At 39.9% G+C, this 23,326-nt stretch overlaps 1 protein-coding gene across 4 annotated transcripts in view; it reads left to right on the forward strand.

The window, feature by feature from the left end:
• The window catches only part of ptprk (protein tyrosine phosphatase receptor type K), a 570,756-nt gene that overhangs the window by 541,087 nt on the left and 6,343 nt on the right, over positions 1-23,326 (forward strand). For all 4 annotated transcript variants that reach the window (XM_055635637.1, XM_055635639.1, XM_055635640.1 and 1 more), the window contains 7 exons: positions 3,011-3,165; positions 4,640-4,775; positions 5,141-5,290; positions 7,355-7,528; positions 9,903-10,034; positions 13,138-13,263; positions 21,581-21,744. In XM_055635637.1, the coding sequence (XP_055491612.1) occupies positions 3,011-3,165; positions 4,640-4,775; positions 5,141-5,290; positions 7,355-7,528; positions 9,903-10,034; positions 13,138-13,263; positions 21,581-21,744 (1,037 nt within the window). The remainder of the gene's footprint in view (positions 1-3,010; positions 3,166-4,639; positions 4,776-5,140; positions 5,291-7,354; positions 7,529-9,902; positions 10,035-13,137; positions 13,264-21,580; positions 21,745-23,326) is intronic.

Below are 23,326 nucleotides of genomic sequence, written 5' to 3' on the forward strand. Positions count from 1 at the left end.
TTCATGGTTATGACATTATTTGGTGTACATGTATAGTCATATTTGTAATGGCTCAGAAACCATGTTTAATAGCCAAAATGTTGCATTACCACGTTTGAGGAGATTGAAATAAATTAGCTAAATTAAAATGGAATTATTCAATTTAGGTTTTAAATAGCATGAAGAATGCAGGAGGATAGATAGATTGGATAATTAGAAAAGGTCTAGCTTTTCCATCCTAAAAAAGAATGTCTTGACTATACGCAGTGGGCATGCAGGGAGGATAAGTTGCCTATAGGGATACAGATTTGAAATTCTAGCATGAGGGAAGAAGATGCAATGAAGCACTGGTCATAATGTTATGAAAAAATGTGCAAGTAACGCTTTGATTTTTTTTTAAATACTGGAGTCCAGAATTGCCAATGGTATTACATCCGAGATAATGAACATTGTTTACAACTTATCCAAAAGATCATGAGAAGTACCTAAAATAGTTCTACAGAAATGGAGTTCCAACACCTATCTACAGATGTGAGGGATTGGTCTTTTGAAAGGAACAGCATTACATTTGACATGAAAAATAATAACAGTGGTAAATGCAGCAGCAATATTGGGATCCATATTGGGTTCATCGTGGTTAGGAATCTGGAAACACACAGTACATTGGCCACAGTTGTGGAGCTGTTGCCTCATAACTACAGAGATCAGTGAAAGGCTTGGATAGAGTCGATGTGGAGAGGATGTTTCCATTAGTGGGAGAGTCTAGCCTTAGAGGTCATAGCCTCAGAATCTGTGGAATTCTTTGCTTCAGAAGATTATAGAGGACAAATCAATTTATATTTCTAAGGTAAAGAGATTCTTGATTAGCACGGATGTCAGGGTTATGGGAAGGCAGGAAAATGGGGTTAAGAGGGAGAGATAGATCAGCGATGATTGAATGGTGGAGTAGATGTGCCGAATAGCCTAATTCTGCTCCTATCACATGGCCTTATGATCAAGATTTAATCCTGATCTTGGATCCTATCTGTATGAGGTTTACATGGTCACCTTTGACCACATGCGTGCTTCAGCTTCCACACATATCCAAAGACATGCTGGTTGGTAGGTTAATTGGCCACTGTAAATTACCTTCAGTGTGTAGCATGTATAAATAAATATAGGATTAATGTATTAATGTTAGTAGTACTCTATATGTATAATAGGTTACATATTATAATATATATTAATATAGAATTATTGTTTATGGTCAACATGGGTAACATCGGCTTCAGGCCATGTTTCGGTGCAATGTATCTCAATGACACCAAGAGAAAAAATGGCTAAAAGTTAGAACCAACATAGGAGATCATAGGCAGACATAAAAGGCTGAAGTAACTCAGCGGGGTCAGGCAGCATCTCTGGAGAAAAGCAATAGGTGTCAGGTATAGTTGAGACCCTTCTTCAGATTGAGAGTCAAGGGAAATAAGAAATATAGATGGTACTTAGGATAATTGAATGGAAGTTATGCAAAAAACAATGATAATCAAGGAAATGTGGGCCACTCAATAGGTCATAGATGGGGAAAGATGATAATGAGTATACGGACAGAGGAACTCAACAGAATGACAGTAAAACTAGTACGATAACTAGGGAGGGGAGAGAGGGAAGGCAAGAGTTACTTGAAGTTAGAGAAATCAATATTCATACCTATAGGTTGTAAGCTGCCCAAGCAAAATATAAGATGCTATTCCTCCAGTTTACGTTTGGCCTCACTCTGACTATGGAGCAGGTCCAGGCCAGAAAGGTCACTATGGGAATGGGAAGGGGTGTTCACCTGTTTGGCAACTTGGAGATCAAGTAGGATGAGGCAGACGGAGCGAAGGTGTTCAGCAAAACGATCGCGGAGTCCGCGCTTGGTCTCGCCGATATATAAGAGCCCACTCCTGGAACAGTGGATACAGTAGATGGGGTCGGAGGAGGTCATAGGTGTTGGCTTATCTTGGGAAACATTATATCTTTGAATAAATGAGATTTTCATTGCCTTATTAAAGGAATTGCAAATAACATTCATCTGAGAATTGTTTGATATAAGCATTCAGGATACATGATCTGAAGGAAATAGCAGAATGTAGAATAGGATAGGGAGTGGAAAGAATTATATCCATAAATCCTTTTGGATGGAACAGCCCCACTATTAACCATATTGTAAAACATTGAGAAAGGGAAGAAGTTGAGGATGAGGGGTGACCTCATTGAAACTTACCAAATAGTGAAAGGCCTGGATAGAGTGGATATGGAGAGAATATTTGCACTATTGGGAGAGTCTTGGACCAGAATAAAAGTATGCACCTTTTTAAATGAAATGAAGAGTAATTTCTTTAGTCAGAGGTGATGAACCTGTGGAATTTGTTGCCACTGACAGCTGTCGAGGCCAGGTAGTTGGGTATTTTAAAGGCGGAGATTGACAGATTCTTCAACAGTAAGAGTGTCAAGGGCTATGGGGAAAAGACAGGAGAATAGTGTTGAGAGGGAAAGATTGATCAGCCATGATTGAATGGCAGAGTAGACTGAGCCGAATGGCCTAATTCTGCTCGTATGACTTATGAACTTATGGAAGTATGAAAATAGGACGGCATGATTGATGTACTAAGAGCATAGACTAAGTGGGCTGTGTGAACCTCACCTGTGCCACAAATTATTCTATGAAATCTGAGTTGACAGGAAAAGTTTGAGGATCAATTGTCAACTACAATAGGGATTAATTATTTTCAAAGCGAGGATCCAGAGCCCTGCACAAGGTGAGACAAACAGGAGCAGTGACCTCCCAAGTAATCTGGTGACCCCCCGTAACATGATGGGAACATGCTCGTCCTCAAAGACTACCATGTTTAAAATCTTGTGTGAATCACTGAGATTACCATGATAGTATCATTGGTTAGAAATCAAGATTTAGTTTCATCCAGTGCCAATGTGGCAGTGTATACTTTTTACAGACCGACCAAAATAATTCAGGAATTGAACTATTTTTAAACATGGATTCATTCCTTCACAGAGAGGAGTTGATGAAATTCGGGAAGTGAAACAGTTCCATTTCACTGGCTGGCCTGATCATGGTGTTCCTTATCATGCAACTGGTCTACTGGCATTTATTCGTCGTGTGAAAATCTCAAATCCCCCCGGAGCAGGGCCAGTAGTTGTACATTGCAGGTTGGCTCTATTCTGTATAAATATTTCAACAATGCAATATTGATTTTGTATATTTATGTGCCTGGCGTCAATATCACTGCATCACGTACAGCTACAGAACAAGAAGGCAACTTACCAATTGCGGTCAGTTCACACAGTCAGCAACATTATGATTCATGTTACCCCCATCTTCTCAACAACTTGCTGAATCCTCTACAAATCTGTTGATTCCTCTGCACCACATTTATATTGTTGTTTCAGTGATAAACTCCGTGGTAAATATTGCATAATTTACCTTCAAAAGTAAATTATTCAACAGTTGTGCAATAATTAATATTAAAACAATGTGTACAAGTTCTTAGGTACACAAAAATGCTGGAGAAACTCAGCGGGTGCAGCAGCATCTATGGAGCGAAGGAAACCCGAAACGTTGCCTATTTCCTTCGCTCCATACATGCTGCTGCACCCGCTGAGTTTCTCCAGCATTTTTGTGTACCTTCGATTATCCAGCATCTGCAGTTCCTTCTTAAACACTTTGTGTACAAGTTCTTGTCTTGTTCCTAACATACAAAATCCGACAAAATTAAGGAAGAGAACCATTTTCCTGGATCATCTCTCATTTTCAGAACCCACCTCACACTAGTTTAAATGCATTCATTCACCAGCCCAGTGCTTGCTGACCTATAATGCCTTATCTTAATATCTATGTTTTCTCATTTATCTCTCATATTTCCTTATGGCACAGAAGGAAGCCATTCAGCCCTTGTCAATGCAATCACTTCTCAGTGCAATCACTTCTTTCAGCATCCACTCACACTGAGTAATTTACGGTGGTCAATCAGCTTAACAGCTAATATAACCTTGGGATGTGGGAGGAAACCAGAGTAACCAGAGGGGAATACACATTGTCAGAAGGCAAACATGCAAACTCCACACAGACAGCTTTGGAGTTTGATGTGTGTTGTTGGAGCTGAAACAGCAACATTACCTGCACTGTGCAACCCATAGCTTCTAATAATTTTCAAATCCTCCTTGCTTTTACATTTCCTAATGCTTTCCTCCAGCCTTGCAATAGTTTGTGCATTTCTAAATCTGGCCTCTTTATCATCCTTGAACTTAATCACTCCACAGTTGTCACCATATTCCTCAGCTGTCAAGAACTGACCTCTCACTCTCTCGCTTCTCTTTCATCCTTAAAACCTACCTCTTGGACAAAGTCTTACTGGTCTCTTATCTCTTACATTGCTCTGTCTACATTTCAATTAGCATTCTTTTGAGTATTTTTGCTAAGCTAAAGATACTTTATTAGTGGAAGTTGCTATGGACTCTTCACTGCATACAATACACTTGTAATGCAGTGAAATTACGTTATCTATGTTGCAGAATATTTTAAAAAATTAAATCCGGCTAACATTGCAAATAATATTGATTTGTAAAGTGAACTCGATCATCTAATAACTGTGTATTTGACTACTTGTGAAACTTCTGTTTTCAGTGCTGGGGCAGGAAGAACTGGCTGTTACATTGTTATAGATATCATGTTAGACATGGCAGAGCGAGAAGGAGTTGTTGATATCTATAACTGTGTTAAAGCTTTACGATCAAGGCGCATTAACATGGTCCAGACAGAGGTAGGATTCACATTACTTAATTCAAAGAACCTGGTATAGTAAGATGTTAGTGGTGTGTCAACGTTTAAACCTTTAAAGATTTTATTTTATGTTTATGGTTTCCTTAGAGCTTAATTAAGAATTTTAGAAAGCTATTTTCAGTAGTAAACTTCCATGCATTTTTAATGTGCCATTTCTGTGGCAAAACTTGCTTGGTGTTAGCAATTCAAGATCTGAAGGCTCTTCAGTATGCCAGAGATAAACTGCTTTAATTTCTCTTCCCTGTAAACCATATCCCGCAGTGTATGTTATCCTCTTGTATGCAATTAACTGACTTAATAACCATGAAGCCAGAATCTGATACTGAATTTGCTTTTGTTTTAAAGGAACAATATATATTCATTCATGATGCTATTTTGGAGGCTTGTCTGTGTGGGGACACATCCATACCAATCTGTGAGGTCAAGCCAACTTATTATGAAATGATACGTGTTGATTCACAGAGTAACTCCTCCCAACTTAAAGATGAGTTTCAAGTAAGCAAGCCTCAGTTACAAGATATATATATATGTATGGTTTTCAGTTGTGTGTGTGTGTGCCATTATTTTACAGCAATCAAATTGTTAATGTTCAGTGACAGTAATTTTCAATGAATCTCTGTTAACAAATTGGCTTAAACTATTTTGTAAAAAAATTGTATCAAATATATGAACTCATCTGTAAGAACTTATTCTGAAAAATTTACAAAATCACTTCTAATAATAAAAAGTAACTCCAGATGCTGGTTTGTACTAAAGATAGACACAAAATGCTCTAGGTCAGGCAGCATCTCTGGAGAAAATGGATAGGTGATGTTTCGAGTTTGGGAACTTCTTCAGACTGGTAGTAGCAGGGAGAGCAGGGGAAAAAAAATTGGAAGTGAAAAGAGGCCCAAATGAATCACGGATGGTAGTGGGATGACCTCAGGCAAGAAGATTCACTGATTGATCGATTGTTGGAGAGAAACAGGTGTGAACCCAAGAGAGATACATAGTTGTGAACTGTGAAGCTAGTTAACAGACTTCTAGTTGGGGCGAGGGGAGGATGAAATCTAGTACAAAGTCAGCCAGGGTTCAGGGGAAGAGAGTGGGGGACAAAATAAGGAGAGTGAAATGTTGGAGGTGAGAAAAGGGAGGGGAAAGGAGGTGTTTGTAGAAGTTACCAAAAATTGGAGAATTCAATCTTCATACCATTGTGTTGTAAGCTACCCAAGCAAAATATGAGGTGCTTTTCCAACAGTTTGCATGCGGCCTCACTCGGGCAATAGAGGAGGCCCAGGTCATAGTGGGAAGGGGAGTTAAAATGGTTGGCAACCAGGTGAGCCAGTGGGCTTTGATGGACATCAGTGTTCTGTGACACAGTGGGCATAAGTGTTCTGTGCAATGGACGGCAAGTCTACGCATGGTTTCACCGATGTACAGGAGCCCACATCATGAGCACCATATACAGTAGATGAGGTTAGCGTCATTGCCTGTGAACCTCTGCCTGGAAAGACTTCTGGGGACCCTAGATGGAGTCGCGAAGGAAGTATATTGTGGTACTTATTTACTTACAAAAATTGCAGCATCATTTGAAAGAAAAGAGGAAGTAACATCAACGTATAAACTTATGAGAGGCATAGATAGGATAGACAGTCAGAACCTATTTCCCTGGATGGAAAAAATCAAGTATTAGAGGTGAGAGGGATAAAGTTTAAAAGAGATGTGCAGGGACAGTTTTTTTTTAACAGAGGAAAGTGAGTACCTGGAATGTGCTGCATATACAATAGTGGCATTTAAGAGAATTTTAGATAGGCATATGGGTATGTAAGGAATGGATAATATACAGGCAGATAAGAGTTGGAATCATGTTCGGCGTAGACATTGCAGGCCGAAGGGCCTGCTTTTATGCTGTACCCTTCTATGTTTTGTAAATGGGGCCCAGCTTTTCCTTCCAACTAACTGGACTGTCAAAAGGGCTGTAGATGTTGCCCATGTATTGTAATTTCCTTCAAGGGACAAATAAATTTCTATCGTATCGTATTGTCTGTTTAACTGTGCTGAACCTCTTGAAGACCATTGCTGTGCTTTGGGGAGGTGGCTCTGGAGAGTACTTCTCCAGCAGTGGCAAACTCGCCTGACACCAAAGAAGGATGCAATATTGCCCGTTCATTTGTTTACAGATTTTCCATATTCTATCGTTAAATTTACCACAATACATGGCCAAAAGTGATTTTGGGAACTTGGGCTAGTTTTTCAAAAATCGCGAACTAAATAAAATAATATATAGTTGTTTCAGTGTACTTCCTGCAAATCTTCCTTGGTCTGTTTAATCAATGTCAATATCTTTAATTTTCAGTACTTAAGTAGAAAATAAAATACAAAAATTCTAAGAGTAAATAAACAGTTTCAACGAAGTAAACTCTGGCTTTTATACTGTTATCCACAGAGCATTTGGATTTTTAATATACACGTGGAAGTGAATTGTATCTGCCTTCCGAATATTTTGGTCAGGCATAATATTAATAAGCCACTTTGCACGTTGGAAACAAATGGATTTTATTGCTTTCTTTTCTCACACAGACTCTCAATTCTGTATCTTCACAACTACAACCTGAAGACTGCAGCATTGCTCTTCTTCCCAGGAATCATGAGAAGAATCGATACATGGACGCACTTCCACCAGACAGATGCCTGCCATTTTTAATTACCATCGATGGTGAAAGCAGCAACTACATCAATGCTGCCCTTATGGATGTATGTGGTTTATCCATTTTAACTCTCAATTTAACATAAATAAGAAACATGTATTTGAATAATTTTATCATCTTGAATGCAACATCACTAAAAAGGAGAGAAGCAAGTTTGTTTCCCTCCAATTGCCTCAACCAAAGTCATTTTGGTTTCATCTGTAAAATTGCAAAGCAGGATACTGAGGTATTTAAAACAAAAACTTGAAGGGCAAATTAGAAAGCTATACTGGCACAGCTTCCAGCGACACGGCATAGAATACATTTCAATGAATCTAGGCAAAAATAGATTGAACGTGATACATTTTTGATAAAATTGATTAATTTTGAACTTTCCTCCCACATGTGGAAAACATAGAAAAATAGGTCAGGAGTAGACCATTCGACCCTTCTAGCCAATATGATCATGGCTTATTATCTAAAATCAGTACCCCGTTCCTCCTTTTCCCCCCATACCCCTTGATTCCTTTAGCCCCAAGAGCTAAATCTAATTATCTCTTGAAAACATCAAGTGAATTGGCCTTTACTGCCTTCTGGGGCAGAGAATTCCACAGATTCACAACTCTCTGGGTGAAGAAGTTTTTTCTCATCTCAGTCCCAAATGACCTACCCCTTATCCTTAAACGGTGACCCCTGGTTCTGGATTCCCCAAACATCGGGAACATTATTCCTGCATCTAGCCTGTCCAATCCTTTAAGAATTTTATATGTTTCTATAAGAACCCCTCTCATCCTTCTAAATTCCAGTGAATACAAGCCCAGTCGACCCATTCTTTCATCATATGTCAGTCCCGCCATCCTGGGAATTAACCTGGTGAACCTACGCTGCACTCCTTCAAAAGCAAAAATATCCTTCCTCAAATTAGGAAACCTAAATAGTCTCACGAGGGCCCTGTATAACTGCAGAAGGACCTCCTTGCTCCTGAACTCAAATCCTCTCGCAATGAAGGCCAGCATGCCATTAGCATTCTTTACTGCCTGCTATGCCTGCATGCTTACTTTCAGTGACTGATGCACAAGCACACTCGCTGCATCTCCCCTTTTCCTAATCTGACACCATTCAGATAATAATCTACCTTTCTGTTCTTGCCACCAAAGTGGATAACCTCACATTTATCCACATTATACTACATCTGCCGTGGATTGTCACCTTGTCATGGTGGAGAAGCTTGTGTAGTCCTGAGAGTGATGCCGTCTGGAGCTATGCTCCTGGTAGGGTCACCCGTGGCGGTAAGGTTGAGGGGGAGGTCTCGGACAAAGAGCAATCCAACCAAGACCTCAAGGGTGGAACAGGCAGAGGATGATGGCTGACTTTAGTGGAGCGTCACAATGGCTGGGAAGGCAGATGAAGGCTGCAGCAGAAAAGGGTCTCCGGTTGTCTTGGATTCCATGCCACGGGATTCTGACCCAGATCTGTCAAGGACCGTGTGGTGGCTGTCTATGCACCAGTCTCCCCACGTTAAACAAAGTCACGCACAGGCGTCCTCCATGAGAGGACAGTCATACTTGTTTCGAGTGACTGCCGCCGACTGCATCTGCCATGCATCTGCCCACTAACCCAACTTATCCAAGTCACCCTGCAGCATCATAGCATCCTCATCGCAGCTCACACTGCTACCTATCTTTGTGTCATCCTCAAACTTGAATATGTCACATCTAATTCCCTCATCTAAATCGTTAATATATATTGTAAATAACTGGGGGTCCCAGCACCGACCCTTGCGGCACCCCACTAGCCACTGCCTGCCATTCTAAAAAAAGACCTATTAATTCCTATTCTTTGCTTCCAGTCTGCCAACCAGTTCTCTTTCCATGTCAATATCCTACCCTCAATACCATGTGCACACTAATCTCTTGTGTGGGACCTTGTCAAAGACTTTTTGAAAGTCCAGATACACCACATCCACTGGCTCTCCCTTATCCATTCTACTTGTTACATCCTCAAAAAATTCCAGAAGATTAGTCAAGTATGATTTCCCCTTCATAAATCATGCAGACTTTGACTGATCCTGTCACTGTTTTCCAAATGCGCTGCTATAAGATCTTTAACAATCGATTCAATCATCTTCCCCACTACCGATATAAGGATAACTGGTCTATAATTCCCCGTTTGCTCTCTCACTCCTTTCTTAAAATGTGGGGTTACATTGGCTACCCTCCAGTCCACAGGAACTGATCCAGAGTCGAGAGAACATTGAAAAATGATCACCAATGAATCTACCAGATTATGATCTATGATTTTAATGGTCTGAAGAAGGTTTCGACATTCTTTCTTCATTTTGTCACTTATTTATATTCTCTGGATAACTGAAATACTCCAGCATTTTGTGTCTATGAACCATTTTAATACTGTTTTTTTTTGTGTTCTTCCTATCATCACAGAGCTATAGACAACCAGCTGCCTTTATAGTCACACAACATCCTTTGCCAAACACTGTCAAAGATTTCTGGAGACTGGTCTATGATTATGGCTGCACATCGGTAGTAATGCTGAATGAGCTGGATCTTGTTCAGGTACTTACAATGATTTTAACAATCTGAATATGATGAAATTGTTAGTATGTTCACCCATTAACTTTTACGATTTTTGTAATTGAAATATTACTGGTATATAATTTAGAAGTTTCAGACACACAAATGTGTGGATTGGGGCTGTATACTGAATAATATTCTTGATGAATAAAACTCACTATGCAAATGTTAACTATTTTGCATAAATAAAATGCCCTATTGGACAGCATTTCATAATATTTACACCAAAATGAATTTGTGTAAATTGTTTCCAATGATTGGTGCCCCGTTAATGTTTTTTAGCCTCGTATAGTGGATGGTCAGTCATGAAAATGTGATTGCTATGTGGAGCTATGATTCCATGTGTTATCAAAATCTGCACGTTTAAATCAGACAAGAATCTTTAACACATTTTTAATAAAATGTTCTTTGAATGTACCATGCAAAATCAATGCCTCCTGAACTAGTCCAGAATTGAGTAAATTTCCAATCATTTATATTATTCCATTAACTTTCTGTATTGTCATTTTTATTCATGGAGAAATATGAATGTATTAACTTATGCCCCTATTTACGTACATGGTTCCAGAGGAAGTGTATTGCTCATAATGAAACTTGTTTGCAATATGCATGCATGCAAAATTACTAAGTTTGCGTGAATCTGTTTTCCCACAGGTTTGGTGAAGTTACAATGTCTGTAGTTGCTTTTTGAACATTAGTCCTTACAATCGGGTGGTAACCCAGTTTATAGTACAGTTTTGATTTGCTCTAAAATCAGATCACCTTGCCCTAAATTAAGTGTCAATAATCAATTAATCATTTAACATCAGCATAATCATCAGCAAATTTCAGTAAACCATAGGTAGATGGCTGTCAGATTTTTTTTTTTTCATATTTGCTCTGCACTCTATTCATTGTGAGAAATGTATATGTTTTTTTGCCAAAATGGAACAAAGTGCAAATTTCCAGTATTACGTCTTTGAAACTTTGACAGAAGTGTTAAATTACCAGATGACTAATTTGGAGGTATGGACTAACAAGTATAAATCCTACCTTGGGTTTTTTTTTAAAGCTATTAGTCCCAGTGATGATCACCATAAATGCAATGGACTGTCGTAAAAGCCCATTTAATTGGCCAATGTTCTTCAGGGGAGGGAGTCTGCCATCCGTACCAGGTTTGGCCATTTGTAAACACAGATCTGCAACTATGTAGTTAACGTTAACTACCCTCTCAATTGCTGAACACAACACTCAGATCTATCATAACCACCATGCTAAAACAGAAATTAAAACTACACAGACAACCTAGCCTCCCAAATCACCCATGGCAATGTCATGCTCAGTCCAGTAAACCTTGAAAGGTCTTCCTCACAAACATACTTAAAATAAATATTAAGCAGCAAGGGCACAGAATGCAGTGGGGTCATTGCTGTCCATTCCTAAGTGTTGTTGGTATCACACTGCAAACTCTGCAGGTTGAAGGACGTAGTTGCCAGAATGGGTGTGCAACAAGATATGAGCACACCAACACAAAGGATGAACCAATTGACCTTTTGCTTGCCAGTCTACATGTTTATGATGTAAATCTCTATAACAACATTGATCCTGCACAATTCTTATGGAGACAAGTCTTATCTTCACACACAAAACCCATCGACTGTGTTATGTGGCACTACAGTTACACTAAATGTGATCGATTCAGGCTTGGAACAGACTCGGCAGCAAAGCCAGCTTGCAATTACAAAGAGCTAAGTGAGTGAATCAGATCAAGGATTTTCAGTCCTGCCATCATCCGATCATGAATGCTGATGGGCACACAGGCAGGAACAGGTGGAAAAGGCTCCAAGAATAACCATGTGCTCACTGATAGAGAGAGCAGAATATGAGTGCTGACGAAAGGATATTCACAATTATGTTCTTCTGCAAGTACAGAATAGTTGATAAATCTTGGCTTCTTCCTGAGATCCCCACCATTAAACTAATCCTGTAATACTAGTTTATAATTATTTTATGGAAGTTAGTGATGTGGGGGAAAAAAATACATTACCACTCCTCAGTTGCATTGAAAAGCTCATTGCGGCCACATTCTTGAATCACGCTAAATGTTTGTGCGACAATGCTTCCACACGTATGCTCTTAAATATCGGATTGTTGATAAATTGGAAGATAATTTCCCCATGATGTTGTGGCTCTAATATCAGGGATTTTAAAGGCATCATGGGTAGGTTAGAGTGGATTCTATGGGTTGGTTATATTGAGTCCAAAGCACTCCTTTTGTGAGATAATGCATCATGTTCATTGAAAATTCCACCACACCTTTGGACTGGATTATGCGAACTTTGAGCTTTCTGGGCACATGTTGAGTATTCCATTCAAATTCTAGCCTGACCTTCGTAGTAGTTATTTGTGAAGTCAGATATTCAGCACAATCATGCCCTTTTCTCCATGATGATGGGACTTGTCCACTTATTCAATCATGCCCCCTCAGATGTTGCTGGTTTGATTTTGGTGATGGCAAAACCATGTAAGCTCACAGAAAATTGCTCCCATTCTTTTGTTGTATAATGTTTACTTGTAGTCAATTATATGGCAGAAATGTCACCTGCCATTTTCAGCAAGTTAGTGTGTTATACATTTCAAGTTCACTGAAAATTGCTCTTTTTGTGAATAAAGTTTATTTGGAGTCAATTATCTGCCAAAAATGTTACCTGCTATTTTCAGCACGCTAGTGTGGGATACATTTTAAGTTGGACTTGACGATTTCTTAATTTGGCAAGTTGAAATTGGCTTGTCTTTTGCCCTTCATTGAGCAAATACGTGGCCTCCTCTTGGTAATTCCACACAGCGGCACATCTGAGAGATTGACAGAGTGTTCACACACGCAATAAATCCATAATGAAATCCCATTATAATTGATTTTTTACATTTCCGTTGTTAACATTTTGTAAAAAGGATCTCAAAATTCCAGTATGATAGAAAATATTATGGAAGATCACTTTCATGGCTGAGTTGAAAAATGATGAATGATCCTTATATGTCCATATTTACCATATATTGATCTGTTGCATACAAAATTTCATGAGATGAATATGTTTTTGTAAATTAGGGATGCCCCCAGTATTGGCCAGAAGAAGGAACACTTCGATATGGGCCAATCCAAGTTGACTGCATTTCTTGTTCAATGGATTGTGATTTAGTAAGTCGGATATTCAGGATATGCAATCTTACACGGGTAAGTGTTTTGCAGAAAATGTTATTAGCAATCTGTGAAGTTCCCCTTCATTGCTCACTATTGGAAACTGCTCTACTTGCTTGAGCTTTACATCTTCTCCACTCTTCTTCCTCCATTACAAACATGTTCAGTAATAATATGGCCATCTTTCTTCCCTCTAATTCATTGCAGTTGGCTGTTGACAATAATAATAAACCCATCAAGATTATTTGAAAGCAAACACATTTTGTTGTTAATTTTTGATAATATCTAAATGTCTGTTGTGGCAAATTGACAGGATAGAATTTTGCATCATTGGTTTGAACAAATTAGATAGATAGATAGATATGCCATTTATTGTCACTATACATGTACAGTGAAACTGAAAGCTGCTCGTACTAATTAGTACTATTTTTTATATTTGGCCCTTAACGCATCTGACAGCTTCCAAAAAACAGGAAGCGATAAAGATATGGTATAACAAAATTTATTTCTGCTGATGGTATTTTTTAAGCATACTTTAAATGCGTTTTGATGCAAAGCTATTTGTCTTGTCTCCCAAGGGAAGCACTGTGTTAAGTTTGTGCATTTAAAATTATAGCAATGGAATACATTTTGTAACCAACTACCTTTGTGTCACTTAGTTTATCAATTTAACTCATACATTATTTAGAAAAATATCAACATTCTATTAGTAGCAATTCTACTAAAATGTTTTTGCAGGATTTTCTCTGTCTACATTACAGGTTACATTGTTATTTTTCAAAATCAAATGTAACCGCAACTTACAGACCTATCCTTATTAAATATCATAGTTGCAACTGCACTTCAATTTATATCTAATCAAACTTCAGAATAATGTTGATTTGTATATATGAGTTATAATTAGTGATATTCCATCAGTATTCTGCACCAAGATGTTATGAAGAGAATGATGATTCTGTGATTTTTGTTTAAGATGTTCTTAATAAATAGGGTGCGTAAAATCCTTGCACTGCTTATTGAAGGCACTTTATGTAGCCTCTATCTATGAAAATCAATCCCAAATAATTGAATTAATGAAGTTAACTTGCTCTAAATATATGCGATATACCCACTTCAGAGCTCAGGTCTTCTGACACTGGCCTGTTAGGCACTCCATGCTGCAGCAGTAAGAAAATTGATGAAGTAAACTTTTTCAATTACGTCCCCAAGCTGTGGAATACCCTACCCAGGGCTATGAGAGATGCCCACTCAGTTCACATTTTTAAACGGCAGCTAAAAACTTATCTTTCTAATCAAACTTTTAACTGATTTTACTTCCTTTGTCCTTTTGCACTCTCAGTTTTGGGGGGGGGAGAGGGTGGATGGGGAGAGGAAGAGGGAAGGGGGGAGAGAGTGCGGAGAGGGAGACAGAGTGGAGGGGGAGAGAGAGGAGGGAGGAGAGAGGGTGAACGGGGAAGGAGAGAGGGAACGGAAACAAGGCTCAGCAGCTCGCTAGACCACTGGCTGAGCAAACAGTTGAAGCGGAGAGAGAGAGAGTGAGCGCTGGGGCAGAGACGTGGGCCACGTTCTGTCAGGCTTTGGGGAGGACGAAGCAGGGAGGATAAATCGCAGCGGGGATGTGAACTGATAGCCGCGCTGACAAGCAATAGCAGTGGGTAGAAGGAATAGCTGTGGAAAAGAAAAGAAAATAACGGCTAAGTTTGACGGCCTCGAGCTGCGCAAACAGTTGAAGTGGGGGGTAGAGGGAGAGCTGGCGAGATGCTCAGCACAGAATTTACGGTGGGGCAATTGGACGCTTCTTTAAATTGGATGGGCCTGTAAATGTTATTCAGACAAAGGTTAATCTAGATTTAGTTTAGTTTTGCATAGCAAAAGATTATTTTGTTATTTTCTGACAATTAGATTATAAACAAAATAAATGATTTTATTTCTGTCGTCCCTCATCCATTTTACAAAATGTTTGTTTGGAAAGAACAGAACTTTGTGCAAGAAGAACAAAAAAGTTACAGCGAGGAGCTGGCGGAGGGTTGGGCGGAGAAGCCACATTGAAGCACATTTACTTTCAGTCAAAAAATAATCAATGATCTGAAAAATCGGTGTAGCAGGAGTTTATCAGGATATATTTCTTTTAAAATCACAAGAGAAAGTTAAGGTAAAATGCTTAGGAACCAGAGTGGTTAGATTTTAAATATTGCTTTTACTCTCTTGAAACAAGGATGAATAAGGTTTTTTTGTACAAGAAGTGACAGTGTCGAAAGTAGCAGTCCCATGGGAATAGAAACACAAGAGAAGGAAGATGAGCCATTGATATACGTGAGCCATGAGGATATATGATTCTTGACAGATATAATCACTTTTTATTGATTATGGAAGTCCTCGGCTACAAGCCTTCCCCAACTGACTTTACACAGAAGCAAAGTTTTGTGCACCAGGGAAGTTCAGGAGAAGCAGATAATGATGTGAATCTCGTTGTGCAATTCATGTTTCACATTTTGTAGTGATGGTTATTACAGCAGTATATAATAGCATTTTTCTGTGTGGATTTACAGTAGCCATCAATTAAGGTTTCACACAAGGATGATCAACTTTTTTGTTTAAAGTGGCTCAAGACTATTATAGGTAATTTAAAGTGGGGAGAGGGCAGAATCAAGGATGCATTATCTCTGGAACTGTGCATTTCAGCTTGTTATCATCATTTTGCTTGGTGATTTCCTAATGCCCAATTGACATCTCAAGGAAGAAAGAATATTTCATTGGATCCATTCAGAGGTGGAAGTCTGCAATATTTTATATAAATATTGTATTCCTTTCCATGTACCCATGCAAATAATTTTTTTGCAGTTCATAGCCAAAATTGTATTATTCGAGTATAGAAACACCCTGGAAGCATGCTCTTCGGCCCACCAAGTCAGTGCCAACCAGTGATCACCCTGTACACTCACACTATCCTATACACACACTACGGACAATTTTCAGAAGCCAGTTAACCAACAAATCTCCTCGTCTTTAGAATGTGGAAGGAAATCGGAGCACCCAGAGAAAACCCACGCGGTCACAGAGAGAACATAAAAACTGCATATAGATGACCCCCACAGTCAGGATCAAACCCGGTTCTCTGGTGCTACATGGCAGAAACTCTACACTATGACACTATGCTGTCGTGTCTCTCCCAACCTATGTCCAAGATACCTAACATGCCCTTTGTCTCTTTTATGACTTCCCCTTTCCAAGTCCCCACTCCCTCATATTTACTATGGACATTCAGTCACTCTACTCCTCCATTCCCCACCAGGAAGGCCTTAAAGCCCTCTGTTTCTTCCTCGACCGCAGAACCCATCCAATTTCCCTCCACTAACACGTTACTCCGCCTAGCGGAGCTCGTCCTCACCCTCAACAACTTCTCATTTGACTCCTCCCACTTCCTCCACATCCAAGGTATAGCTATGGGCTCCTGCAAGGGCCCCGGCTATGCCTGCCTCTTTGTAGGGTACGTTGAATAATCTTTGTTCAGGTGTACACTGGCCCTCTCCCCGAGGTTTATCTCCGTTACATTGATAACTGCATTGGTGCTACCTCCTGCACCCATGCAGAACTCATGGACTTCATCAACTTCACCACCAATTTTCATCCTGCACTCAAATTTAATCAGACCATCTCTGACACCTCTCTCCCCTTTCTTGATCTCACAGTCTCCTTCACAAGAAATAGACTATTGACTGACCTATTGCAAACCCACTGGCTCCCACAACTATCTCGACTAAACTTCTTCCCATCCTGCTTCCTCCCCAACTTCCAATTCATCCGTCTATGCCGCATCTGTGCCCAAGATGTGGTACTCCATACAAGAACATCCGAGAAGTACTCATTCTTTAGGGAACGATGGTTCCCCTCTCCCAACATAGATGAGGCCCTCCTCGGTATCCCGCAGCTCCGCCCTTGCTCCCCCTCCCCCCTAGTTGCAACAGAGACAGTCCCCCTAGTCCTTATCTTCCATCCCATCAGCCATCGCATACAATGCATAATCCTCCAAAATTTTCGCCACCTCCAACGGGATCCCGTGATTAGCCATCTCCACCCCTTTCTGCCTTCCGCAGAGACCGTACCCTCAGCGACTCCCTGGCTGACTCATCCCTTCCCACCCAAACCACCCCCTCCCCAGGTGCCTTCCCCTGCAACCGCTGTAGATGCAACACCTGTCGCTATACATCCTCCCTTGACTCTGTCCAGGGACCCCGACAGTCCTTTCAGGTTAGGCAAAGGTTAACTTGCACCTCCTCCAACCTCATCCACTGTATTTGTTGTTTAAGATGTGGACTCTTAAGCCACTGTCCACTTTCATGACCTAATTGGCGACCTCTGCCGAGTTTACCCTTGACTCATACTTGCAGCATGGTTGCCACGAGGTCGTAGGAGGTCTTCGTAACTCTTCCTCATGCTCATGAGTGGTCTCCGCGTACTCGTGGCCTCAAGTAGGTCACGGCGTTTTTTCCAGCCCGATAAAAAATGTCCACGAGTTAAAAAAAGGACGGCATGGAAAGAATTTACATGTTTTACTCGTAGGTTGTCGTAGGTCGGTTGTCGTAGGTCGGTAACTGGCCCGAGAAAAAATTGCAAACTTGACATTATTTTATCATGCGATCATTTTCCACTCGTAGCTAGTCGTAGTTGGTCTTAGGTGTGGAAGACTGAGGTCAAGGGGGGTCGTTGGAGGTCGTAGACATAGTCGTAGGAGGTCGTAGACATAGTCGTAGGCAGTCAGGTGGTCCCTTCACTCCACTACCCAAGTCGTACTAGCTTCTCATTTTCTTGTTTCCTTTATCATTGTTACTTTTTTGCATATCTTTCATTCATTGTTCTTTATCTCTCCACATCACCATCTATATCTCTCGTTTCCCTTATCCCTCACCAGTCTGAAGAAGAGTCTCGACCTGAAACGTCACCCATTCCTTCTCCCCAGAGTTGCTGCCTGTCCCGCTGAGTTACTCCAGCTTTTTTTTTGTCTATATCCAGACTTTGCCGCTGTGGCCCATGCATGCTCAGAATCATTTGAATAGGTTTTATATTTTCCAGTCCAGCAAGTTGTCATTGTGTAGCTCTTTTTATATTATGTCATTTTTCAAAGCTCTTCGCCACCAATGAATAGTATTGACAAATGTTGTCATCTGAGACAGTTGGCAGCAAATGTATGCCCAAAGACTTCTTTAAATGACAATGTAACAAGGTAAAAGTTATCTATTTCAGTAATATAGACAGTGACAAATATTGGGAATGATAACGCTGACCGTTCCACAGTTTTTCTGAATATTTATGTGGTCACTTGTATCCAATTGCGGTACTTCCCTGTAATATCTTGATTTTTTTTTTCTGATCAACCTCCTCGGTGAGAGTTAAACTTTTGACTTAAAGAAACAAATGCCATTAGTTGAACCACAGCTGACACTGCCAATAAAATCTTAACTGAGGTGATACGTAACTGTACATAAAGTGCCCTCCGTAATGTTTGGGACAAAGACTCATCATTTATTTATTTGCCTCTGTACTCCACAATTTGAGATTTGTAATAGAAAAAAAATCACATGTGGTTAAAATGCACATTGTCAGATTTTAATAAAGTCCATTTTTATACATTTTGGTTTCACCATGTAGAAATTACAGCAGTGTTTATACATATCCCCCCCCCCCCCCCCCCCCCCCCCATTTCAGGGCACCATAATGTCTGGGACACAGCAACAATGTCATGTAAATGAAAGTAGTCATGTTTAGTATTTTGTTGCATACCCTTTGCATGCAATGACTGCTTGAAGTCTGTGATTCATGGACATCACCAGTTGCTGGGTGTCTTCTCTGGTGATGCTCTGCCAGGCCTGTATTACAGCCATCTTTAGCTTATGCTTGTTTTGGGGGCTAATCTCCTTCAGTTTTCTCTTCAGCATGTAAAAGGCATGCTCAATTAGGTTCAGATGGGGTGATTGACTTGGCCACTGAAGAATTTACCATTTTATAGTTTTGAAAAACTTCTTTGTTGCTTTAGAGGTATGTTTGGGATCATTGTCTTGCTGTAGAAAGAACCGCCGGCCAATGAGTTTTGAGGCATTTGTTTGAACTTGGGCAGATAGGATGTGTCCATACACTTCAGAATTCATTATGCTACTACCATCAGCAGTTGTATCATCAATGAAGATTTTTTTTTAATTGATTTTTTTTAATTAGAAGTACGGTAAGTTACAATACTACACAACACATATGTCTTAATACATTTTTTGTACCGCTTCATTTTTTGAGATTTAAGAAAAAGATAGAAGTAAAGGAAGTAAGGAAAGTGCGCAAGAGTCGTGAAGGTGCAGGAGAGTGTTGAGAAAAGAAAGCCCCTTAGAAAAGAAGTTAGAGAAGGAAGTAAAGAAAGAAAGTAGACCATAGAAAAGAAGGAAAAAGAAAGGAGAAACAATGAAGATCAATGAAGATAAGTGAGCCAGTACCTTCAGCAGCCATACATGCCCAGGCCACCACCGTGTTTCACAGATGAGGTGATATGCTTTGGATCTTGGGCAGCTCCTTCTCTCCTCCATACTTTGCTCTTGCCATCACTCTGATACAAGTTAATCTTCGTCTCATCTGTCCACAAGACCTTTTTCCAGAACTGTGGTTGTTCTTTTAAGTACCTCTTCGTAAACTGTAACCTGGCCATCCTATTTTTGCAGCTAACCAGTGGTTTGCATCTTGCAGTGTAACCTCTGTATTTCTGTTCATGAAGTCTTCTGCGTGACAGTGGTCATTGACAAATCCACACTTGACTTCTGAAGAGTGTTTCTGATCTGCCCTGAAATGGGGGGACTATGTATACACACAGCTGTAATTTCTACATGGTGAAACCAAAATGTATAAAAATGGCCTTTATTAAAATCTGATAATGTGCACTTTAACCACATGTGATTTTTTTTCTATTACAAATCTCTTGGGGGTAATAATTTTACACAAAGGGTATTGGGTGTATGGAACGAGCTGCCGGTAGTTGAGGCAGGTACTGTCGCAATGTTTAAGATACATTTAGACAGGTACATGGATAGGAAAGATTCAGAAGGATATAGGCCAAATGCAGGCAGGTGGAACTAGTGCCGACGGGCATGTTGGTTAGCGTACACAAGTTGGATGGAAGGCTTTGTACCGACACTGTAGACTCTGTGGCTCTTACTACAAAATTAGCCCATGTGTATGAGCCAACCACAGGCCACAGTCTTACAATAAAGGGGAGGCCATTTAAGACTGAGGTGAGAAAAACCTTTTTTACCCAGAGAGTTGTGAATTTGTGGAATTCCCTGCCACAGAGGGCAGTGGAGGCCAAATCACTGGTTGTATTTAAGAGAGAGTTAGGTAGAGCTCTAGGGGCTAGTAGAGTCAATGGATATGGGGAGAAGGCAGGCACGGGTTATTGATTGGGGACGATCAGCCATGATCACAATGAATGGCGGTGCTGGCTCGAAGGGCCGAATGGCCTCCTCCTGCACCTATTTTCTATGTTTTAATGTTTCTATGTATGGTATTGTGACTGGCCAGCTGAGCATGCCGGTGCCCTTTTTAGAAAATCAAACCAGTGAGCAGAGGAATGGACTGAAAGATTAGAAAATAGCGGTTAGTTGGCTACTGGGGTCAATTATGAAAGGAATGTTGGGCCTATGCGGCGTCAAAACCATTACGCCTGTGGTTTATTAATCCCATATGAATTCACATTTGTTGTACTCCAGTTATATGATCATTAATTTTAAATTCCCATTCACTGTTTTCATTTTAAATGCAATCTTGCTTCACTGTTATGTAACATGTATGTGTAGCACAATTAATTAAATGGTTTTTAACTTTATTTAAACTCAATCCTGTCTAGATGCATATCAATAAGATATTCTGGTCTGATTCTTTCACTGCTTTCATCAAAATTAAAGCTGCAATTGTCATATCATGACAGTAAAATGGATAGCTGTTGCTACCAAACCACAGAATAGTAATTGGAAAACCGTAGTAATCACACTGTTCCTTAAGGATAGTAAGGATAGAAATACATATTGAAGTTCATCTTGTGTAGTTCTCCCAGTCAGAATTACACCCTGCAACAGATGTTGCTCTCTCTGGGTACATTGCAATACAGTAGCATGTGTGAAGCATGATTTCACAAATAAAAGCTGCAGGTGAAGAAGGGTATGTGTGAAATGTATGTGCATAAATACAATGCCATCTATATTTTGTGCACTGGCATCCGTTACAGCTTCTTTAGCAAGATGAATTAGCCTTGCTGAAAACAGCCAGTTATTATTTTTATACTGAAGCAGGCATATCAATGTCTGTTCCCTGTTTAATCCTTCAGCCTCAAGAAGGTTATCTCATGGTGCAGCAGTTCCAGTACTTGGGATGGGCTGCTCATAGGGAAGTACCTTCCTCGAAGCGATCATTTCTGAAGTTAATTCTTCAGGTTGATAAATGGCAAGAAGAATGTGATGAAGGAGAAGGACGCACTATTGTTCACTGTCTGTGAGTAACATCATAAGGATGCTTTTTATTTATCGACTCCTATATTTGGTCAGTGTTTCAAGCTGCTGTGAACTGTGCTAGTGTTTCCTATGCAATATCTGTTTATAATTACAGGATGCCATTTTTACTCAAAATTAATGCAGTGGTTAATATTTTTACGTTAATATTTCTGTATTTAGCTGTTTGTAGATTCAAATTGGGAACCTCGGATAATTTCGTACAGTTATGAAAAAAACACACAAAAAAGCAGAAACAGCATTTCCATGTCAGGATCCCTTTTGTCTGAAAAATGTTTACATGAATTACATCAAATTTGGAAAGGGGAATTTGCACATAGAGCAGTCAAGTATAGCATGCCTTTTTTTAATCCAACAGATTTGAAAATATATATATATACAGTTTCTTCAGTTACAAATAATGATATACTTTGTTATTCATTCATTTAACTATTCTTCGGATTTGATATAGCCAAGGAGAGTGCTTTCTTTATACTTTAGAAAAGATTTTGGCACATTTGATCAAAAATCAGGTGTAAGAGCTCTTTTAGTTTACTTAGCCATTTAGTAGATCGTAGTTGATCCAATCTTGGCTTTAACATCACTTTCTCACTCCCCCCCCCCGCCCATACCCTTTAACCTGTTTGTGGTTTAAATGTCTGTTAATTTGTATATAATAATAATAATATATTTTATTGTCATTGCACATAAGTGCAACGAGATTTGGGTATGCAGCTTCCATCCGACATCATAACTTAAGTAATTACTAAAATTTAGGTTTAGATACCCCGAGAACATGGTTCGTACAGAACATTACAACAGTAAAACAGTCAAAACAGACTAAAGTGCAGATGTGTCTGTGCGACGCGACCGTCCGAGGGAGACAGTCCATGGGGGTGGGGGGGCACTCAGTAGGGCCGGTTCAGAGCCACTATAGCTCTGGCAATGAAGCTGTTCCTGAGGCTGGAGGTGCGGGCGTAGAAGGCCTTGTAACGTCTGCCGGAGGGAAGTAGTTCGAACAGTCCATTACAAGGGTGTGAGGAGTCTTTGTGAATGCTGACGGCCTTCCATGTGCGGTAGATGCCCTCCAAGGCTGGTAACGGTGTCCCAATGACTATTCAATGACTAGGCCTCCGCAACTCTCCAGAGTAAAAATCACTAAGGCTCATGACTGTTCAAAAGGAAAAAAAATGCTCTGGATCTCAGGCTGAGGTAGGAGACCCATTAGTCTGAAAACCATGTCCGCTAGTTCTGGATGTTCCCACCTAGGGATCCTTCCTTTTGGAATCCACCTTGTCAATCTCCCTCAGAATCTTGCACCAACATTTAAAAAACTATAAGCACTTAGCATCTGTGGAAAAAGAAATAGGGTTACCGTTTCAGGTTGAAGATCCTACATCAACACAAAGTGTTCCCAGCATTTTCTACTTTTATTTCCATTTGAATCTAAAGATCCCTCTTATTCTTCTGCATTCTAATGAGTATAAGCCCAACCTGATAAGCGAGTGTAGGCAAAACCATTCTTCATTGTCATCCCCTAATTAAATGAATCTCGAATGTAAGCACATTCTTCCTTAAATATTGAG

Source organism: Leucoraja erinacea, chromosome 5, assembly GCF_028641065.1.
Source record: "Leucoraja erinacea ecotype New England chromosome 5, Leri_hhj_1, whole genome shotgun sequence".
Lineage (NCBI taxonomy): Eukaryota > Metazoa > Chordata > Chondrichthyes > Rajiformes > Rajidae > Leucoraja > Leucoraja erinaceus.